This window comes from Solea senegalensis, linkage group LG13 (genome assembly GCF_019176455.1).
Source record: "Solea senegalensis isolate Sse05_10M linkage group LG13, IFAPA_SoseM_1, whole genome shotgun sequence".
NCBI lineage: Eukaryota > Metazoa > Chordata > Actinopteri > Pleuronectiformes > Soleidae > Solea > Solea senegalensis.
The window spans coordinates 1-14,485 of NC_058033.1; the positions used below are offsets into that span (position 1 = coordinate 1).

The 14,485-nt window shown below is 38.4% G+C and overlaps 1 protein-coding gene across 1 annotated transcript; it reads left to right on the forward strand.

Annotated features, from left to right (window-relative positions):
* Positions 1 to 825: 825 nt before the first annotated feature.
* LOC122779342 (inactive serine/threonine-protein kinase TEX14-like) lies at positions 826 to 14,474 on the forward strand. The gene is made up of 20 exons (XM_044041548.1): positions 826 to 952; positions 1,102 to 1,216; positions 1,638 to 1,803; positions 2,029 to 2,168; positions 2,765 to 2,843; positions 3,043 to 3,176; positions 4,112 to 4,207; positions 4,328 to 4,451; positions 4,832 to 5,010; positions 5,694 to 5,845; positions 6,761 to 6,951; positions 8,135 to 8,255; positions 8,875 to 9,614; positions 10,257 to 10,350; positions 10,454 to 10,532; positions 11,050 to 11,183; positions 12,170 to 12,297; positions 13,413 to 13,824; positions 14,219 to 14,291; positions 14,402 to 14,474. The coding sequence occupies exons 1-20, from the start codon at positions 826 to 828 to the stop codon at positions 14,472 to 14,474; spliced, it is 3,357 nt and encodes a 1,118-aa protein (XP_043897483.1).
* The last annotated feature ends 11 nt before the right edge of the window (positions 14,475 to 14,485 follow it).

Below are 14,485 nucleotides of genomic sequence, written 5' to 3' on the forward strand. Positions count from 1 at the left end.
GACCCTGTGGAATATTAGAGACAAGTTCATCAAAGACGGGTTGCAGCATAAAGAAAAGTGAAAAAAACGGTTACAGGTAATGTTTATTGTAGTACTCGTTATGTGGAGCATATGCTGTGGTAAAAATTAAATGTTATATTTCATTTTGTTTCACGGCTAGCTAGTTTCCTATTAGCCGTTTTGCTAACATCCAATCATTTCTATGTGAATTGTGGAACCTGTTTTTATCAGGTGTTAGATTCTAGCAAAAACTATACTTCTAATGCTTATCTACAGTATATATTCTAGTATGTATTTTATCTTATGATCATGCTTATGTTAGTTTGTCTTGATTATGACCTGAAACAAAGGCTGACAGTAATTTTGTGGTAACCGTTATTACTTGCCATTCATTACAATATACTTAAAAATAAAAATACACATTTGCAATGCAATAGTAAGTCAAATACAACCACAAACTTACCTCAGCTGGATAAAGTGATAGTATCACTAATTCGTTATACTGTATACTTTGGGGGAATTCAGTCTATTAAAATGATATATTTTATAAACTTGTGAATCTGTGATTAATAGAAATTCACATTTCACTCACTCACTCTTAACTGAGGAAGTGCTAAAAAGATTTAGATGTACCTGACAACTGCATTTTAACTCCTGCTTATGTTTTAATTTAGGTTTGGTGGTTACATCATAATGATGTGCTTGTACCATATATTTTAAGTGTGAAAACAACCATAAAGACACACTGACTGTATCAAATGTTGCCTCACTGTACTGCCAGTGCCCTCCTGGACAATTTGGGGAAGTTTGACGAGCGGACACAGGATGACTGCGTTGCCATTCCTCTATCCTGTAGATGTGGGTGTCGTTACCTCTGGAGGACTTCATGCATTACTGCACAAATACACTTTGGAGGGGAATCTTTCAAAGCTAAAGAAACTGCTGCAGACAGGTATCCACCATAGCTTCTGTAATGGTGTGGTGTTGTAATGCAATTATACCAATGAAACCTTTTATGTTGCAAATTAATATGAAGATTCAAAATGTAGAACGAATGAAATGAAAAAAAACATGGTGCTGGTGTTTTGCGATGCATACCAGGTGTGGATGTCGACTGTGTGAATCACCTGGGTCAGACTCCGCTCTTCTGCGCTGCTCTTCTGGGCCATGTAAAGGTGACAGAGCTGCTTCTTCATTATGGAGCTGACCCAAACCAGTAAGCTTTGCACTCAATCACTAAAATAGCTTGCCCATTGTCAGAAGACTTTTAAAAACCACAAAATACCAGACTAGTGACTCATGATTCCAACAGTTATTGTTAATGGTAGACGTTACTTGACTTAAAAAGGTCAAGATTAAAGATCTGGCTGTAGTTCCAATGTCCTTCATGAAAGCTGTGAGATAAAAAGCATTATTCTTTAGTGTTAAACAAGGACAAAAGAATGGTGTCTCTTCTCCTGTGAAAATACCATTTTAAATCATTTTCAATAGACAGAATTATCTAGTTATATTTTCATTCACATTGCATTACAATAACAAGTTTATCAATGATTAGTTTATGTCTACATATGATATGATAAATCAATGTCCCAATTGTCGGAAGAGCTTATTGATATTATTCTATAATTTTATTGTAGTTGCTGTGAGGACTGGAGCACCCCAGTTCATGCAGGAGTATTTTCCTGTAATGCTTCGGTGGTGAGTGACCTGTTGGATGCTGGAGGAGACCTGAGGCTCCATGATATGGAAGGCAGGACTCCTTTTGATTGGCTCAGGGCTGTAAAGCAGAGTGACAGTGCACAGGTAAATGTGACACTGTGATTTTTGCAACAATCCTATATTGGAAATATTGAAGCAATGAAGAAGACCAAGATAAAACTGCTTAGATTATTTGAAAATACAAACAGTGACTTCTACAATTCCCATTAATAAATGTGTTGCACCAAGGTAAACTTTGACCACTTAGTGTTCTATTAATGTTGAGTGTTTTCATTCTAGAATTCATGCTTCTTCCTTCTATTTCATTAGATGGTAGCCTTCCTGGAAAACTGTATGTCCTCTATGCAACAGCTGTGCCAGAACCCAACTACGAAGAAGCTCTATGGTAGACACATGTCAACCTCTATACTTTTACAACGTGCATCTTTACTAGATCGCATAAAGACAAGGTATGATCATGGTGCGCATACGACATTGCTTTGTATAATTTTCACTGTCTGGTTTAGAAACCATATTGTGAGTTTGTTTAATTTTTTTAAGGCACGTTTCTGCTTTATAAGAAATTACATTTGTGCTTTCACTGGCACTTTATAAAAACAGAGATTTCTCTCTTTTTTGGTTAAGTTGAGAGTACATGATTTGTTCAGAGCACACAAGACTGACAATCAGAGAAGGTGGGATGTATGACCACTGCTATTCTGTCTATCTCTGACTGTACAAAAATGTGTTTGACCATAGAGCCACCCTCAGTGTTCCTCTTCTTTTAAGTGTAGTTGTCCAGGTTCAGTCATGCTGCCTCATAACAAAAGCCTAAAGAAATCCATGCCTGCTTAAATATGTGATATCTTGAGAATGTTGAGTCTCTCTATTAGACAGCCTTTTCTATTGGAAATTGAGATTTACAATATAATACTAAATTCATTGATAACATCAACTCAACATAATATCAACATCAGAATTAACCATATGTTTTGCCACAATCCCATTGTTGGTTGTCTGATGAAGATGATGATGATTAATACATTTATATTTCTACTCCATTCAGTGCTATTGACATGCAGTTCAATAAGAAGAAACACATCACATCCCCCTACACCACAGCCCTGTGTCTGGGCTTTGGAAAGGTACAGTACATCATTAACAATGTACAGTACAGTTTTTGTTGATTTACGCATTGATTTTTGTCTGTATTGGGGACAACCTAACCTTACGTTCAGAGAGAACTGCCTCTGTGGTGTCCTAGATTTACAGTCAATTTAATATACTTCTGTGTCACACTATAAAACTAGTGCCCTGCTCATTCTCATGTGTGTGTTTGACCAGGTGTGTGTAACTGAGCCATGTCAGGCTTTTGCATGGCCAGCATCTATTCCACTGATCAAAGAAAGTGATCTGACCCAGGCTGATGATGAACCTGTGCTGACTTTCACCTGTGGTTCTTTGACCTCCATGACCAAGTAAGATTGACACATAGAGGATGTTACTCCAGTCGTCAGTCAGATGGAGCTGAACAGAAGCAACTGTATTGAAATAGCAGTGCAATTGCTAGGCCCAGTAATTTGTTTCTGAAACACTTCTAACTCTACTCTGAAAGTGCTACTGCCTGTGGTGTACTGTGATAAACACAAACAAGGAGACTTTGTTCATTCACAAGGCAGTTCAGAGAGAGAGAGATTGGGTGTTCCTATTGGTGGTTCCGCTACACCTACTGTACTTTACCTACAGGTAGCACTGGCAAAAATTTCCATTGCTGCAGAGAAAACTAAAAAGAAAAAAGAGTTTAAAAGATGATTGGGCAAAAAAATGCCATTAAATGTGTCAGTATTGTGAAAGTCTTTCAGAGATAGAGAGACTTCCTCAGGTCATCTGTCATGAAATTCGCATTTCTGTCTATCCTCATCTGATAAAAAATAAATCAGGGCAGAAATTGGTAATTGTAAATTTTTGAATTACCTGTGAATTCAAAACAATCAATTATTTTTCCACTAATTCTGCCTACTGCAGTTTTAAAAAAAGTGGGTTCAGACTCAGGGTCGAGCTCCGTTTTGCCAGCTGAACCATTGAAAGGCTTCTGCAGTAATTGTAGTGAACTGGTAACATGCAGTGAGGAGTGATGTGGGTCTGCTCTTATCACCTAGTTGCTGATGGCACAGCAGTATTACAGATTACATTTACAATTTCTTTTATCAAAACATTGGAAAATATTGTGTCATCAAGTGACTTTTATGCACTCTCCTCTTCATAAATTTGTTGCAACCACAGAATGTCTTAACATCTGTAAAATACCTTGTTAAAAACCTGCACAGCATGATGTAATGAGCTAAGTTGTCAAAGGAAATTGCAAAGAAATATTTGAAAGTGTTCTATTACATTTTCCAATTGTGTGTTTCAGTTGCAGCTGGAGACACTCCAGGGTCACAGTGAAGAAAATGATGGACAGTCGTGCAATTTACTTGGATCTGCTCATCAAAGAACAAGAATATTGCAGGTGAGAAATAGCAGGATGTGTGTGGCAAATTCAAATCTTTGGTTGAGGTTTGTTAACTTGTATGTGTGTCAGTGTGGATTTGTCTATATTTATATATGTGTGTGCGGATGTTGTATACAGCCAACTGTTACACCCACAACTGCTGCAGCTGATGGGAGTGAGTCTCTCCGATGATCTCCAGAAGACGAGTCTGGTGTTTGAGCGAGTCACTGTCGGTACACTCCACAACCTGCTGCACAACAGGGTAACAAAGTACACCTGGGTGATTTCATAGCACATTCTGACACATGACACTGTAAGGTGTGGCTGCTTTGCTTTTTCTAGAACTCTTTTAAGTCACTGCTTAAGTCACTTGATAAAAAATTATGAAAGCCAGATGTAGTAATAAATAAGTTTCCAACCTTGGTGGTGGTCAGAGTCAATTATGGGATAATTAAACCTGTCAAGTAAAAATGAAAGGTTCACCTTATAAAATCTTTACTCGAGTTCCCTTGAGCTAAAAATTCTAATTTTCTCTTTGGACTTTGGTGTGAGAGCGTGAGCAGTTTAAAATGTCATGTTTCCATTAACTTTTGTTATGATCACAGATTTGTGTTTGCCTTTGTCTTCTCCTTGTCTCTGCAGCGCACCGAGTTCCCGGTGCTGCAGGAAAAATGGCTTCTGTCAGTGATGTTGCAGGTTTGTGAAGGTCTGCAGTATCTCCATGGGCAAGGTCTGGTGATGAGAGCCTTGTCTTCACACGGTGTGGTTCTCACAGAGCTCACAGTAGCCAAACTTACTGATTTAGGCTTCATGGTCCCCAGGTAGGTAACAGTTTGATTCTGATCAATTTAACTACACAATTTAGTGTTCTGTCTGAGTGTGGCTTTTTGCATTTTTGCATTAAAAATGACAGAGAAGCTGATTTTCAATGAGTAAATTCAGCAGAAATTTAGCTTGTTTCATTTACTGACAGTCAAAGCTCTGTTTACATCAATCAGGTGTGTTGAAGCAGGATAAAGATAAGATTTTTTAAATTTTATCTTCAAATATTTTGGTCTATATAGTTTAAGCCAGTGTTTCCCAACCCTGGTCCTCAGGGAACCCTGCCCTGCATGTTTTAGATGTTGCCCTGCTCCATCACACCTGATTCAAATGGTCAGCTTGTCATCAAACTCTGCAGAAGCCTGATAACGAGCTGTTCATCGGAATCAGGTGTGTTGGAACAGGGCAACATCTAAAACATGCAGGGCAGTGTTCCCTGAGGACCAGGGTTGGGAAACACTGGTTTAAGCTGATGCTGTGCTTTCTAGTTACAAATTAAAAAAACACACAACATTGTATTTATATATTTTGAATTTAATTTAATATAAAAGACAGACTGTTCTGCAGCAGTACAAAGGGTTCACACTATCCAACAAGTAAAAAACAAGTATATATGAATTTGAATTCCATATTAGCATTATTTTTCTATTATGCATATGTGTGTGTGTGTGTGTGTGTCCAGCAAAGGCAGTTCATGTGTCAAACCCCCCAAGCACATAGCCCTGCCCCCCAGCTTGTACAGGTGGGCTGCTCCAGAGGTTTTTAAACAGAAACCCTGCACAGTGGAGGCTGACATCTACAGTCTATGTGCTCTGATCCAGGAAGTGTACACAGGTAGCTCCCTACTGACTTTCAAATTAGACTCTCCATGTCTTGCTGAAAGATGCATGTTTTTTTCATTTTGAATTCAATGAATTGACCTGATTGATATAATTTTGAAGCAATATAGTCCTAAAACTGAACAGACATCATGTTACACGTCGGCAAATTTGTTAGTTATGTTTGTTTTGGGAGTCACGTTTTTGTCATTTCCTGTTTTATTTTGGTGAGGGTTCCTGTTAGTCTGCACTTGGTCTACCTTGTCCTTGTCTTGTCTGATTACCTTGAGTGTTTGCACCTGGTGTCATTTCCTGATTGTCAGCACCTGGTCCCCTTTCCCCTTCTTAAGTCACTCACTTCCCTTTGTCAGTGTGTTTTTCTCCATGTTCATCGTTACCTTGTTCAAGTTTAGAGTGTTGAATCAAGTTGATCTAGTTTATGTTTTCATGTTTAGAGTTACAATCCAAGTTGATCTAGTTTACGTTTTCTGGTTATAGGTTCGGTTTTTCGCCTTTTCTCTTTCTCATTCTTTTATTTTCGTGTTTTTTGAATAGCATTTTTGCTCTTGCCTTCGGCATTCTTTTTTGTTCGTGTTTTTGAGAGAGCAATAAAGTCTCAATTTTGATTTTGTATAGCTGACTCAGTCTCGTGTCTATTGGATCCAAGCTCTGTTGTACGAACTCTGACACATCAGCATCAAAACCAGGAAATAAAGATTATTATATTGTGTATGTGTATATCTGTACATATATATGTATGTATATATGTGTGTGCGTATACATAGCAATACCATTGCATTGCTGTTTAGAAAAAATGTCAAAAGACTTTTGATCAAAGATGAAATTTCCATCTTGCAGTAGTTAAAGCAGCTGTCAGTGATGCTTGCTTACTGCCTGTAGGTGATAGTATTTTTAATGTGATATGTTTCAGACAATGAACCGTGGGGAGCTGTGAGCCTGGATATGATTAAAAAAGCAATGGACGCAGGCCAGGTCCTGGCAGTAAACAGCAGCATTCCACAGCCTTACTATGATGTGGTGCTGACTGGCCTGCAGCAGCACCCACAGGACCGCACATACAGCCTGCACTGCCTGTGCCAAATACTGCAACAGGATATCAAGGTGTGTCTGATTTTAAAAGCTTCAGTGTCACTGTTTGCTAAGTCATGGAATGTTGTGTTGAGGTTCACATTTTAGGTCTATCTCAAAAACAACCTTGGCATGCCAGTTCAGACCTGATACTCGCATCTATCCTTCGATTACAAGTCAACATTATAGGTCCACCAAATCCTTTTGATACTGTATTAGTATTATTTATTCATCTATGTACACATCCAACAATTTTCTGGTGCTTTGTCTTCCAAATGAGGGTTTCAACTGGTATACAATGGAAAGGTCACCAGTCCATTTCAGGGCCAACATACAGAGACAAACAGCTATTCACTCTCACGTTCACACCTTTGTTCAATTTGGTCTCACACACACACACACACACACACAGGGAGAACATGCTAACTCCACAAACAAAGGCTCTCAGTTGCACCAGAATCCCAACTGGTGACCTCCTTGCTGTGAGGCAACAATGCCAGCCACTGCAAACACTACTGTGTCAATCTTTATGATTTATTTGTACTTTTTGACTTGTGAATGTGTTAATCTTAGAAACACTTAGAGAAAATCATTTCAAATTAGACACAAATGTTCACACAGTAGCCTCATACTTTTGTCCTTCAATGTCATCCAGTGCATGTTATGAGTCTGGGAAATGGTGCATTAGTAAAGTATGTATGCACACATCAGCTAATGCAGGGGTGTCAAACTAATTTTTGTTCAGGGGCCACATACAGCACAATTTGATCTCAAGGGGTCCGGACCAGTAAAAATAGTAAAATAATAGCATAATAACCTATGAACAACAAGAACCCCTTCGTTTTTTCTCCCTTGTTTTACATTTACTGAAGGATAATTTTACAAAACATGACATTTCTTGAGAAATATAAGTGCAATTTCAACAATATCATGCCTAAATTTACTATTTACACAGCACACTAGATCTATAAAGGCACAAACATTTAGTCCCGGGTATCTGGAGCATTTGACATTACGTTTAGATTAATGTGAAATTTTAACAAATTCATCCTGTGGGCCGATTGGACCCTCTGGCAGGCCAGTTCTGGCCCCCGGGCCGTATGTTTGACACCCCTGAGCTAATGCATAATTGTATTTTTCCTTTTCTATGAGCCCAAGAAGTGCCTGGAAACAATTCCTCACATGATGCACTTATTTGTTTGTGTTTGAGCTACAGTGTTTGTCCCCGGAGGATCAGCTGGGCGGTGGTGAGCTGAGTGATTATCCAGAACAAGATCTGGGATCTGGTATTCAGACCACAACACAGCACAGGATTGTGGGAAAGCCAGTAAAGCACGGTACTCAGCACAACATACAAACACTATAGGTGTTCCTGTATTTACTGAAAGATTACAGTTTCTCAACTGCTTTGGTGCATTTCTTACAATCTTTACAAACCTCACCACATAGTGGATTACCTACCCTCACCCAAAACCTAGTTTAAAAAAAGTATTTTTCAGTGTCATCAGGATGACGCCCTACATAGAGTAACTTATATATATCACATTTACAAAAAAGTCTAATAATTGTATAACAAAATCTGAGAAGTACAGATAAATTATAGATTAGTTAAAATTATGACATCTGATTTAACTATTTTGATGTTAATGTGGTGATTTACACAATTAACTGATAATTCCTAGATGTTGTGGAGGGTAACATAAGGAAACGATAATGCAGGAAAAGTAGAATATTGTGCAGAATTGTTTGCATTTAATCACAAAAGCATTTGCAATTTGTTTAAAAGAATTACAAATTGTGATGCACTAATGTGGAGTTTGAACAACAGATAGGTTTGAGAAATTTAAGTTTGATTTGAGAAATGAGAAAAACAAAAGCTTTGCATATTTTTCAACCCATGATCTAAAAATATACATGTGTTTGTGATCACATTATAAATTTGCATGTATGTCTCAGTTGTTTTTAGCACTGTAAAGCCAGTCAAAATGAAGGCAGTGGTGGACAGACAGTCTCACCAAGACAGACAACTTCATAAACAGTGGTACAGTGGAGCAACGTCTGAGCTGTGGACGGAAAGAGTAGAGTTTTCAGAGGAAGAATCTGTGCACCACCAAGTGGACACTCACACAGAGTCAGAGTCAGAAACAGATAGTTCTGAGGAACAACCTGATGTAGAGGAAAATATAGACAGAGAGATATTGGAGCAGCTGGAAATCCTCAAGCTGCCCAAACCTACAGCGGATCAACAGATCAACACTTTTGTGGTCGACCTCAAAGTGTCTCAGGAGCTGCTGCGACAGGCCAACCAGAGCCTGGACACAGTGGAGGATCACCTGGACTTTAGAGATGCTCCTTCCAGTATCCACACAGTCTCCTCTAGTGCACCCTCTATGTTCCCCCTCTCCACAAATCACCCTGGAGAAGGTACTGCTGCTGCTGGACGTCATTCAAACCAGTACAGTCTCTTAACACAAAGAGGAAATGACTGGTCAAAGAATCTGGAGGCTCAGCTCCAGGACAGAAACTGGGAACTGATGAGCGAGGTGGAGCTGGACTTATGGCTGAGACACTATCCAGCTGAACAGCAGCATTTTGAGCAGGACCGGCTGCTGCAGCTTTCTTCTGACTGTGACATGGCAGAGTTTTATTCAGTTAAAACTCATCACAGCGAAATGGAGCTGAGCCAAATGCAGCAGGTACTGTTTAATGTAATACCTTTTTTCTTTTTTTTTGTCATTCGTTAGTTCCCACAGTAGCACTTTTTAATCAAAGAAATGTGCAAGTTCTGGACAAGACTGACTAGGTTGTGTTCAGGACATCTACGACTACTAGCATACTGGAAACACTTTTACTGTACAGTTTTAGAGAAATTTGCATATTCACACTTTTTAATAGAATTTCTTTTATCAACTTAGTTCAACTTTTTAGAACTTATCATGTAGTCACAGACCAGCACTATATGTTTAGGTTTTGTCAGCTTTGGCACAGAATATACAATATTAATCACTTAATTAGGTTAATATGTGTTTTTATCACACAAATACATGCATTTATTTGCATGTCCACTGACAAATGGATCTAACAGCAAAGACAAAAGGCTGAGTAGTTTTCAAAGGTGTATTTTCCATTATTCCATTGATAATACAATAGTATCCTACATTTTTTGTATATATTTTGTGTTGTACTGCTTGCTGATATTGAAACAGTGATAAAGAGCTGTACTTAGGTGATGCTGTCAGTGGAAAACAGTAATGTTCCCAACTGTTACTGAGAATTTGTAGTGCAAACACAACATGGTCTAATGCTTGTGTGGGAAACATGTGATATGTGTCTTCCAGTCAACCAGTTCACAGGAAAGTGCAGATGTCACAGGAGATGCGTGCAGGCCAGCAGCAGCAAGTGGAAATCCACCGATGGATTCTCACAGAACCAGTAAGATGTTGATATTTGACATTAAACTATTACCTGGAAAAATTAAGATTAATGCAAAGTGGCTTGATGGATAAACTTGTTTGTTCTCTGTATCTTTCCTCAGATTATGAGAGCTTTTCAAATACCTGTAAGGATCCAGGTGTCAGTGGCACACAGACACAGTATAAACCCAACGCTTACATGTAAGAACATAGATGGACTTGTGTTCTTCATATTCCAATGTACTGAGTTTCACTGTTATTTATATAGATTTTTTTTTGTTTTGTTTATTGCTACTTTCTTCTCATATAACATTTGACAGCATATATGTTGTTTCCAGGTGAGAGCAGCTCTGAGACTTTACTCCAAACCACAAACAATAGACAGTTTTTTACATTCCATTGTGGAGAGAGGTTTATAGGTAAACATAGGAATGACAGCTGTGTCCACCGTGAAATTAGCATGTAGCCTTAACCAACATTCACCTGTGGTTACACAACTGTTGTTGTATGTGTGGTCACATGATGGAAACTGGTTTATTGTGAGACGTTGTTTTATTGAGATCAACTTTTTACATGTTTTTTCCTCTTTCAAATAAAGCGCATTTTTGGCACACACATTCATGGGCATGGCAAAAATGGCTCGACAGCGCTCCCTAAAGTAAGTCACTTTTTTTACATGTTTTGATTTTTGTAAATGTGTGTGTGTGTGTGTGTGAAGGGCTTCGTCAGACGTGGCTCTGCTGGCTGAACTCTCCAGTATCACATGCTCCCCGGCTGTCCCTCAGGAGAAACTCTACAGTATCTATAGCAACAGACAAGGCCCACCCTGTAACAGTACCCCACGTAACTCAGGTAAAGGCATTCACATTGTGATCACTGTGGAAACTTGTTCTTCAAGTTAAAGAAAAACATACTCCTAACTACTACACCTTTTGACGTGGTTGTCTTCAGTGCAAAGACTTTAGTTTGGAAAACCAGTGTTCATTAAATAGACCCAACATCCTGCCACCAGCACTTCATTACTGTTTAATCAGTCCGAGGCCCTGTTCAGACCTGGCATTTATTAACATCCAACATCATGGACACTGTATTGGCTGATTTAATCCAGGATGCGGTAATGCAACTTTAAGTATGCCAACTGTAGAAAAACACTAAACGAGAGGAGGAAGAAAAGAAGCTCTAATTACAAATGGACAGCAATAAAACTGTAGTGCATTACCTTTAAATATAAACAAATGTCTTTGATATGACGAATGTGTTTACACACTGCTGATTAAGACCATCAACTCCACACAACTCTCGGTGTTTCTCACTACAATGGTGTTCAGATCTCGCTTTGCTCAGTGACTGTCCTGTTCAGGAAGTGATTTGTTTTATGTCAAGATAGACATAGACTATAGTAGCGTTGTGCTAGTAAAGAACAGATTGGAATAAGACTTAAAACACTAAGAAATACCCATTGAAATTCTCAGAAGTTAATTCTACTGCTCCCTCAGTCAGGTCTTACAGTATTGCTTGACAGAACCTGTTTCCAGATGGAGAACTCCGCATCCAAATAATGTTACATCGCAATACATACATATAATTTCTCTTCTATGCACATACAGATATAGTATATATATATACATATATATAACCTGTGTATATGTATATATATATGTATATATATATATATATATATGTACATACAGTATATATATTTATAACCTGTGTATATATACTGTATATGTGATGGTTGTTCTATGGGAGCACCCTTATTAGCATTATTACTTGATTACATGTGTCACTGAAAACATAACAAAATCTCATAACCTGGTGCCTGCGTTGTATTTTATCAGACTTACACAGGCGTGTGATGACAGATATTATGAAGGCCAAACTCCCAGACTTCCCTGCCTGCAGCCACCGCAGTACTGAACATCTGTGGACTGAGAGCTCCTCCATTCCAAAAGCAAGCTCTTCAAAGGTTCATATACTCATTTCATTCACCAGTGTGTGTTTTTTCAGATGTACTCTGGGTAAACTTAAACCATTCTTCTTGAAAAAAAGCCTTAACTTCGTTACTTCTGTTTCACTCCATTCCAGCTAAGATGTATCCAGATGTAAACAAGACACCAGTGCTGCAGTGGCCTTTGCCCGCAGTTTGAACTCAAACTCCCTTTAAACAACTTTAATCTGACTTTGAATTTAGCACGATTTAGCTTTAGACGTTTACAACAGTGTACAGATATTCTGGAAGAACCTGCACCATTTTTGCTGCTCCAGTGGCGATATATGAACCTGTGTAGAGTGTATAACAGTCCACTTTACACAGGTTCCCTGAGTGTAAGAGGCCAACACGTTTGCCCCTTTTTAATTAATTAATTACACTTGAAGTTAAACTCACATTCAGTATATTACACAGTACTTTATGTATTGAAATGTGGCCGTGTTGAAGGAAATAAGTGGAGGTATTGAAGTGTCTTTTCTTTGTATTTTTCTGGCCAGTGTGTCTTCTTCTTTTTTGTATTATTTAAAATTTGAATGTAGTTCAAATTCATAATTTGAACTAAATTCATAATGTACCTCTATTAGTTATGGGGGACACTGCCAAATCTAACTTTCCATTCTGCTGACTAAAGCTACAACTAACGATTATTATAAATGTGAGGATTATGATTGATCTGTCGATTATTCCCTCATTAATCAATAAGTTGTTTGGTCCAAAAACCATCAGAAAATGTTTCAGTCCAGACTAATGTAAAACACGTTTCCCTAAACTTAAAATGATGACTTTCGTAAACGGCTTTTCTGTCCACAATAGTTTCATTATTTTTTGTTACATGGAGCTCAAACGGATTATTGAAATAGTTGGAATATTAATTTAGTAATCGCTTAATAATTGATTCATAGTTGCAGCCCTGATGCTGACACTGCAACCGGCCACCGCAGTAATGGCAGCTGTGCTACACCCTGGAAAACAAATTGGTTGCCCAATAAATCTATACTGCTTATGCCCTTCTTAATTGATTATGCAAAAATGTTTTCTGTTATCTTTCTGCCTGGCTACTTATAGTTGACCCATAATCTTGTTTGTTTTAGGGTTCCTACACTCCTCTGCCTCAATCTTTGGAGGCAGACACTGCCAGTAGTCTTCAGGGCTTCATCACAGCCATCCAGGGGGAAGAGCTGTTCAGAGATTCTGAATCTCCCAGCTCCAGTTTCCACAGATGCTACAGCAATTCTGTGGAGGGAGAGCACAAAGAAGAAGAGAACAGAGAGAGTGCAGGAGTATCTGAGCAGGGGCAAAGTGAAGAGGAGACGGAGAGAAGCACTGACAGTCAAAATGTGATGGATGAAGAAGAAGAAAAGAAGGCAGTTGATGAGTCACAGGAAATAGCAGGAGGACATAATGAACAGTGCACAGAAGGAGAGGAAGAGACTGATGAGAGAGGGAACCGTGGTGAAAAATGCAGTGAAGAAGAGAAGCCTGACAAGTGTGACACACAGAAGGGTGAGAAACAAAAAAAACATCTCAACGTTTTTTAATATATTCATAACTTGTTAAACATAATGAGAGGCGTTTTCATTTTAATGTAGTTGAAATATTCAATTAATAAGTCACAATACAACAGTTATAAATGATGTTCTGAACCTTTAAGTGGAGCATTGTGGAGCCTGATGCAGCTTTTAATAATAGAGAAAGAAAATGAACAACCATTGTAGAAGGTGCAAAACTGACTGCAATTGATTTTGTTGATGCATTTTTGATTATTGTGCAGATTAAATGTCATTTATATTGTCCTGCATGTGTGATTTGTTTACAGTTGCTGTTTTCTTTTTGAATTTTTGAAAATGAACCCTTGTAAAACCAATTATAAAAACATTGAAATTGATTTGCTCTGCAGACCCTGAGGAGAAAAAGCTGAGGTTCTCTTCCGAGTTGTGGCATAGTCTCAGTTTATCGGAGGACACCAACAGGTGAGTAGCGGCTCTCTCATTGAAAGTCATGTATTAGCAGCATAATTCTGTTAAAGCTTGAGTCATATCATTTGTGAAACACTTAAATGATAATTATCTGTCTGTTTCAGAGCTCACTCAACACTTGATGATGTGCTGCAGCAGTTTGAGGAGGAGGAGGAGGAGGAGGAGGGCACCACATAGAGTCCTGTGCT